The following is an 8,830-nucleotide window of genomic DNA, read 5'->3' on the forward strand; positions in this document are numbered from 1 at the left end:
TTGGATGGAAACAGGGGTCACCGGTGTCTTGGTCCTCCTCAGATCCACAGCCAGTTCCTTTGTCTTTGCCACGTTGAGCTGCAGATGGTTCTGCTCACACCATGTGACAAAGTTTTCCACAACTGCCCTGTACTCATCCTCATCACCCTTGCTGATACATCCAACTATAGCAGAGTCATCAGAAAACTTGTGAAGATGGCAGGTCTCAGTGCAATAGCTGAAGTCCGTGGTGTAGAGGGTGAAGAGGAAGGGAGAGAGGACAGTCCCCTGGGGCCCCGGTATTGCTGACTACTCTGTCTGACACACAGCGTTGCAAGCGCACATACTGTGGTCTGCCAGTCAAGTAGTCTACAATCCAGGACACCAGGGGGGCATCCACCTGCATTGCTGTCAGCTTGTCACCCAGTAGAGCTGGACGGATGATGTTGAACGCACTAGAGAAGTCAAAAAACATGACCCTCACAGTGCTCGCCGGCTTATCCAAATGGGCGTAGACACGGTTGAGCAGGTAGATGATGGCGTCCTCAACTCCAAGTCGGGGCTGATAGACGAACTGGAGGGGGTCCAAAAGTGGCTTGGCCATGGGCCGGAGCTGCTCCAAGACGAGTCTCTCCAGGGTCTTCATGATGTGGGAGGTCAATGCCACGGGTCTGTAGTCCTTGGAGCCACTGGGACGCAACGTCTTTGGCGCAGGAATGAGGCAGGGTGTCTTCCACAGCAAGGGGACCCTCTGGAGACTCAGACTCATGCTGAAGACATGCTGAAGTACTCCACATAGCTGGGGGGCACAGGCTTTGAGCACCCTGGGGCTGACACCATCAGGGCCTGCAGCCTTATTTGAGTGGAGTCTCATCAGCTGTCTTCTCACATGGTCAGCAGTGAAGCACATTGTGGAGGTGACGACACGTGGGGGAGGGGTGTAGTCCTCATGATGGAGAGAGCACTCAGTCTGACCATGGGGGGATGAGGTGTGAGGAGGAGGAGGAGGGGGGGTCAAGCAGGAGGGTGTTGAGGTGTGAGAGGGAGGAGTGGGGGAGGAGGGCGGAGTGGGAGATGGTTGACCAAGACAGACAGCAGAAGAGTCAGGGGGGGGATGGGCAGGTCCAGCAGTGTCAAATCTGTTAAAAAACAGATTCAGTTCATTGGCCCTGTCCATGCTGCCTTCAACTCCTCTGTGGTAGTTGGTCCTGAAGCCAGTGATGGTCCTCATTCCACTCCAGACCTCTCTCATGTTGTTCTGCTGGAGTTTCCTCTCCAGCTTCCTCCTGTACCTCTCCTTAGCCTCCCTGAGGCCTTCAGAGCTGGTCCCCTTCTTTGCATTGAGGATGGCTTTGATGTCCTTTGTTACCCACGGTTTGTTATTCGGGTAACAATGGACAGTCCTGGCTGGGACAGTGGAGTCCACACAGAAACTGATGTAGTCCGTGATGCATTCTGTGAGCTCGTCGATGTCCTCCCCATGTGGCTCACAGAGTGCCTGCCAGTCTGTTGCACCAAAACAGCCCTGCAGTGTCTCATAAGTCTCCTCCGACCATCTCCTCACTGTCCTCATGGTCGCAGGCTGGCTCTTGACAAGTGGTACATAGCAGGGGTTGAGGTGCACCAGGTTGTGGTTTGACGTACCCAGAGGGGGGAGGGGGGAGCAGCTGTATGCATCTTTGGCGTTTGCATACAGCAAGTCCAGTGTCCTCTCCTCTCTGGTAGGGCATCTCACATACTGTGTGAATGTGGGCAATGTTGTTGCCATGGTGACATGGTTGAAGTCACCCGAGATAGCTATGAAGGCACTCGGGTGTTTAGTCTGCAGGCGGGCTATGGCGGAGTGAATAACGTCACATGCTGATGTCGGGTTGGCAGAGGGGAGGATGTAAACAGTTACAATAATTGCATGTGAAAACTCCCTGGGCAAATAATACGGCCTGAGTCCAACAGCAAACAGTTCAATGTCCGGGCAACAGATACGTTCCTTAATGGAAATATGGTCAGGACTGCACCAGCGGTTATTTACTAGAACAGCAAGCCCCCCTCCTTTGCGCTTACCGCTCTCGGTGCAGTCCCGGTCGGCCCGAACAGTCTGGAAGCCGCTGATGGAGACGTTGTCGGGAATGTCCTGGTGAAGCCATGTCTCAGTGAAGCACATAAGACTACATTCCCGGTACTCCTTCTGACTTTTGGCGACCGCTGTCAGCTCGTCCATCTTATTTGCCAGTGACCTCACGTTGCCCATGATGAGAGAGGGGAGACACGGCTTATATCTTTTCTTCTCCATAAGCCTCCGTTGTCTCAACCCTGCTTTTTTCCACCGCTGTTTACTTCCTCCCCTGCATCCTCTGTGTGTTTTCCTCCACAGTTCAGCTGGTATCTCCGATGTTTCAGCCACCAAGCCGGCCGGCCTCAGCGCGATCAGCTGATCTCTGGAGTAAACAATGCGGCCATGAAGTTGTTGCGCAATGGTGCCGGGTCCGAATGAAATAAGTAATTCCAGGGTGAGGAAAACGAGTACAACTCTCTCAATCAGCATGTTTTGAGAGGGCGCAGTTTCAAAATGACAATCACAAAAAGCCAGCACAAATACCAAACTTAATAAAGCAAAAAAAAGTAAGAAAACCGAGAAAACAAGCAGGAGCGACTGCAACAGGTTGCACGCACGGGCGCATGCGCACAAAATCCTAACTTGTCCTATCCTCTCCTATGCTATTATGTATACTTTATAATTGGAGAGAAGTTTATTTTGTTTTTCATTGTTCAATGTTCAATAAACATCCTGCAGTTTTACTTTTGAAATACCTTTATTTTGAACTCAGACACTACTGTCATCTAGAATCTGCTTACAATATAACAAAGGACGAAAAGGAAAAACAGTTAGGGCACATATGAGCCAATGCATGCGAATGACCATTGCCTACAGTGGCGATATTCACAAGTTCTGCAGACCAGAGTCTTTGAGAGGGCGAAGTAACTCTCAATCATTTATTTTAATCTGGCCAATCAGTTTTTTAATTTCACCAATATTCCCGTCTGAACCAACTGTTTTTATTTCACCGAATCACTTAAAGTACTGTAGAGGGGAGGAAGAAAATGTTTTTCAGATCATATGATTACAGTTATTAGACACAACTGCTAAAAAAAAACCTTTGCATGGTGTCCACTATATGTATATTGCGTAACCGTACTTGCCTAAACTTAACCTGGGTAACATTACATGAAGTATGTAACAAAACACAGGACTTGGGCTGTTCGCAATCATGTGAAAACAAGTAAACATTCAGTCATTTTAAGGTACGTCATCATCATGTTTATAAACCTGACATACCTCAATTCAATCAATCAATCAATTTTATTTATAAAGCCCAATATCACAAATCACAATTTGCCTCACAGGGCTTTATAGCATACGACATCCCTCTGTCCTTATGACCCTTGCAGCGGATAAGGAAAAACTCCCCAAAAAACCCCTTCAACGGGGAAAAAAAAGGGTAGAAACTTCAGGAAGAGCAACTGAGGAGGGATCCCTCTTCCAGGACGGACAGACGTGCAATAGATGTCGTACAGAACAGATCAGCACAATAAATTAACAGTAATCCGCACAATGACACAATGAGACAGAGAGAGAGACAGAGAGAGAGATGCAGGTAATGACAGTAGGTTACAACAACATTATTGAAAGTAATAATATTATAGTTATAGTTCTGGCTACTGTGGTACAATATGTTGAAAGTATGTATTAATATCTGGCAGTATACATGTGTGACAATAGTCATATGTGTATAATAACAGTAGAAGTATGACTAATGACTAATGATGGCAGCAGCAGCAGGAGGCATCTGGCAGGACCACGGCAGCAGCACAACCACACACGTCACACTGTCCAGGCACCGCTGCGATATGAGTTAATCTGAGAGACAGTGGAGCACAAAGGCTCCGGAGAAGAAGCCGAGTTAGTGACATCCAGAATGGCCGAGTTAGCAAGATGCAGTAATAGAATACAAGAGAGAGAGAGAGAAGGAGAGAAGGTGCCCGGTGTATTCTGGGGGGGGGTCCTCCGGCAGACTAGGCCTAAGTCAGCCTAACTAGGGGCTGGTACAGGGCAAGCCTGAGCCAGCCCTAACTATAAGCTTTATCAAAGAGGAAGGTCTTAAGTCTAGTCTTAAATGTGGAGACGGTGTCTGCCTCCTGGACCGTAACAGGAAGATGATTCCACAGGAGAGGAGCCTGATAGCTGAAGGCTCTAGCTCCTGATCTACTTTTGGAGACTTTAGGGACCACGAGTAACCCTGCATTCTCAGAGCGCAGTGTTCTGGTGGGATAATATGGCACTATGAGCTCTCTAAGATATGATGGAGCTTGACCATTTAGAGCTTTATAAGTTAACAGTAGGATTTTAAATTCAATTCTGGATTTTACAGGGAGCCAGTACAGAGAAGCTAAAACAGGAGAAATATGATCTCGTTTCTTAGTTCCTGTTAGTACACGCGCTGCTGCATTCTGAATTAGCTGGAGAGTTTTTAAGGACTTACTAGAGCTACCTGATAATAGAGAGTTACAGTAATCCAGCCTAGAGGTAACAAAAGCGTGGACCAATTTTTCTGCATCTTTTCAGGTCAGGATAGGCCTAATTTTCGCAATATTACGCAGATGAAAAAATGCAGTCCGTGAGGTTTGTTTTAAATGAGAATTAAAAGACAAATCTTGATCAAATATTACTCCGAGGTTTCTTACGGTAGTGCTAGAGGCCAGAGCAATGCCATCTAGAGAAACTATGTCATCACATAAAGAGTCTCTGAGTTGTTTGGGGCCAAGAACAATAACTTCAGTTTTGTCTGAATTTAACATCAGGAAATTGGTGCTCATCCAAGTTTTTATGTCTTTAAGGCAGTTATGGAGTTTAGTTAATTGATTACTTTCTTCTGGCTTTATCGATAAATACAACTGAGTATCATCCGCATAACAATGGAAATTTATAGAGTGATTTCTAATGATGTTACCTAAAGGAAGCATATATAGAGTAAATAGGATTGGTCCGAGCACAGAACCTTGCCGAACTCCAAAACAAACTTTGGTACGTAAGGATGATTCATTATGAACGTCAACAAACTGAAAACGATGAGATAAATAAGATTTAAACCAGCTTAGTGCAGAACCTTTTAGGCCAATTAAGTGATCCAGTCTCTGCAGTACAATTTGATGGTCAATTGTGTCAAACGCCGCACTAAGATCTAATAAAACAAGTACAGAGACAAGTCCTTTGTCTGAAGCAATCAGAAGGTCATTTGTAATTTTAACTAGTGCTGTCTCAGTGCTATGATGCACTCTAAATCCTGACTGAAATTCCTCAAATAAATTATTATCATGGAGAAAATCACACAGCTGGTCTGCGACTACTTTCTCAAGGATCTTTGACATAAAGGGAAGATTAGATATTGGTCTATAGTTGGCTAACACCTCTGGATCCAGGGCGGGCTTTTTTAGTAGAGGTTTAATTACAGCTACCTTAAAAGACTGTGGTACATAGCCTGTTAATAAGGATAGATTGATCATATCTAATATATGAGTGTTAACTAAAGGAAAGACCTCCTTAAGTAGCCTAGTTGGGATGGGGTCTAAGAGACACGTTGATGATTTAGATGAAGAAATCACTGCTGTCAATTCTTGAAGAGAAATTGGGGAGAAGCAATCTAAATATATATTAGGTCTTACAGCTGTGTTTGAGGTTAGATAGGTACTATCTGAGGACAGGAGGTCATGAATTTTGCCTCTAATAGTTAGAATTTTGTCATTAAAAAGCTCATAAAATCATTAATGCTAAGGGCTAAAGGAATACAAGGCTCAATAGAGCTTTGACTCTCAGTCAGCCTGGCTACAGTGCTGAAAAGATACCTGGGGTTGTTCTTGTTTTCTTCTATTAATGCTGAGTAATAGTTTGCTCTGGCATTGCAGAGGCCCCTCTTATAAGTTTTGAGACTGTCTGTCCAGATTAAACGAGATTCTTCCAGTTTGGTTAATCGCCAATTCCTTTCAAATTTTCGCGATATTTGTTTTAACTTACGGGTTTGAGAGTTATACCAAGGAGCGAACTTTCTTTGCTTTTTTAACTTCTTTTTAAGAGGAGCTACAGAGTCAAGTGTTGTTCGCAGCGAGCCTACGGCGCTATCGACAAAATGATCAAAGTTGGTACAGGAAACCTCTGTTACTGAGGGACTTGGTATTGAATTTAACGACGGAGTAATCTTTTCCTTTAATTTTGCGACAGCACTATCTGATAAACATCTAGTATAGTAACTGTTGCTGAGTGGCGTGTAATCGGGTAAAAAGAAATCAAAAGTAATCAGATAATGATCCGATAGTGAGGGATTCTGTGGAAAGACTTTTAGGTTATCAATTTCAATTCCATACGTCAGAACTAGATCGAGGGTATGGTTAAAACAATGAGTGGGTTCATGTACACCCTGACTGAAGCCAATGGAGTCTAATAATGAGATAAACGCGGTAGCCAGGGAGTCATTATCAACGTCGACATGAATGTTAAAATCGCCTACAATAATAACTTTATCTGATTTAAGAACTAAACTGGATAAAAACTCTGAGAATTCAGATACAAATTCAGAATACGGGCCAGGAGCGCGGTACTCTATAACAAATAGAAGTGGCTGCGAGGTTTTCCAGGTCGGATGTAAAAGACTAAGAACGAGGCTTTCAAATGAATTATAATCTAGTTTAGGTTTAGGGCTGATTAACAGACTAGAGTTAAAAATGGCTGCAACTCCCCCTCCTCGGCCGCTGCCTCGAGGAATGTGGGTATTATTATGACTGGGAGGAGTGGATTCATTGAGACTGACATATTCATCTTGACACAGCCAGGTTTCAGTGAGACTGAGTAAATCAATATGATTATCTGATATTAATTTGTTTACTAACACTGCTTTAGACGATAGAGACCTGATATTTAACAGTCCGCATTTAATTCTCCTGTTTTGTCTTTCTGTCACAGAAGAGGTTTTCATTTTTATGAGGTTGTTATGCACAACTCCTCTTTGTTTAATTTTAGATTTAAATAATTTAGGTGGTCGGGGGACAGACACCGTTTGTATAAAACTATGGATACTATGGCTGGGTAACTGAACTAGAAGCTCAGAGAGGCGTATAGGACTGCGTCTCCGAGTCCTGGTCTCAACTCTGGGTTGTCAGGGATTTGATTTACTAATAAAGTCTGCCAGGTTCCTAGACATGAGAGCAGCTCCATCCAAAGTGGGATGAATGCCGTCTCTCCTAATAAGACCAGGTTTTCCCCAGAAAGTTTGCCAATTATTAACGAAACCCACATCGTTTGCTGGACACCACCTGGACAGCCAGCGATTAAATGATGACATGCGGCTAAACATGTCATCACTGGTCAGATTTGGGAGGGGTCCAGAGAAAACTACGGAGTCCGACATCGTTTTTGCATATTCACACACTGAGGCAATATTAATTTTAGTGACCTCCGATTGGCGTAACCGGGTGTCATTGCCGCCGACGTGAATAACAATCTTATTGAATCTACGTTTAGCTTTAGCCAGCAGTTTTAAATTTGACTCAATGTCACCCGCCCTGGCCCCAGGGATACATTTGACTATGGCCGCTGGTGTTGCTAACTTCACGTTCCTCAGAATAGAGCTGCCAATAACCAGAGTTTTATCCTCAGCGGGTGTGTCGCTGAGTGGGGAAAAGCGGTTGGAAACGTGAACAGGCTGGTGGTGAGCCGTGGGCTTCGGCTTGGAGCTGCGCCTCTCACGAACAGTTACCCAGCCTCCCGGCTGCACGGAAGTTGCCGGAGGACAGTTAGCAGAGGCTAAGGCTATGCTATGTGGCTCCACACCGGCTACAGGGGGCTGGCTAACTACCGCAGCTACTGAATGGTTTTCCATGGTGTGGAGCCGTGCTTCTAATTCACTAAGCTTCGCCTCCAACGCAGCAAATAAGCTACACTTATTACAATAACCACTGTCGCTAAAGGAGGCAGAGGCATAACTGAACATTTGGCACACCGAGCAAGAAAGAGCAGAAGGAGAAGCCATCGCTAACTGTAAAGCTAATGTAGCTACCAAGGCTAGTAACGTGCAAACAACAGTTAAGAGATTAGCAAGAAAGTCGTAGAAAGGAGGAGAGCTATAAGTGCTTAAACAGAACCACTGTGGGTTAAGACTTGAAGTAGACGTTAAAGCAACTGAAGTGAGAAAGCAGGCTAGCAGAATTCACCAGAGCAGTACAGAGACGCTGTCACAGAAACACCGGAAATGACACAACTCGCTTACCGCAATACGTCAGCACGTCAGATCCCAATCTGACAATACCTAATTTCACTTTTCCTAAAACTAGAGACGCTTACCCATTTGTTTTCTTAAGCCTAATGAAAGTAACTGTATTTGTCTAAGCCTACCCTATGTAACTTCACCTTAAGTACATATCTTAAAGTTAAGTGTGTTAATGTCATGCATGGGGTGCTAATTTGTCAGATAACATAGGAAATGTTGAGTGTGCATTTTTGGGGAACTGCCCATTGGTCCGACATCCCATTGTTCCGACCATATTAAACCCATTGTTCCGAAGTCCGTTCCGAAATCATCGTGATGCCCTGTGCTTAAGGTCTGGTTAGGTTTAGGCACAAAAACCACTTGGTTAGGGTTAGGAAAAGATCATGGTGTGGGTTAAAATGACAAAAGAAAGTGGCAAACACATAAGTCGTGAGCCTGCTTTGCCTCAAGCCTTTCTCAGCTGACCTAGAGCCGGTCGCTGCGCACCATCAAGGCAGAAATACATCCGCCAGGAGCTGTTCAGCACCACGGAGAGCTCC

General features: G+C 44.9%; 2 protein-coding genes across 2 annotated transcripts in view; both read right to left on the reverse strand.

The window, feature by feature from the left end:
* LOC144463593 (uncharacterized) overlaps nt 1-2,227 on the reverse strand; it is a 37,477-nt gene extending 35,250 nt beyond the window's left edge. Inside the window, 1 exon segment of the mRNA XM_078168357.1 lies at nt 2,041-2,227. Coding sequence (XP_078024483.1) covers nt 2,041-2,227 — 187 coding nt within the window.
* A 4,954-nt stretch (nt 2,228-7,181) lies between these two features.
* On the reverse strand, nt 7,182-8,054 carry LOC144463631 (uncharacterized). Its single transcript, XM_078168394.1, has one exon. It carries the CDS (start codon nt 8,052-8,054, stop codon nt 7,182-7,184), a length of 873 nt encoding a protein of 290 aa, XP_078024520.1.
* Nucleotides 8,055-8,830: the final 776 nt, after the last annotated feature.

The sequence above is a fragment of the Epinephelus lanceolatus genome, chromosome 5 (genome assembly GCF_041903045.1).
Source record: "Epinephelus lanceolatus isolate andai-2023 chromosome 5, ASM4190304v1, whole genome shotgun sequence".
In the NCBI taxonomy this organism is placed as follows: Eukaryota; Metazoa; Chordata; class Actinopteri; order Perciformes; family Serranidae; genus Epinephelus; species Epinephelus lanceolatus.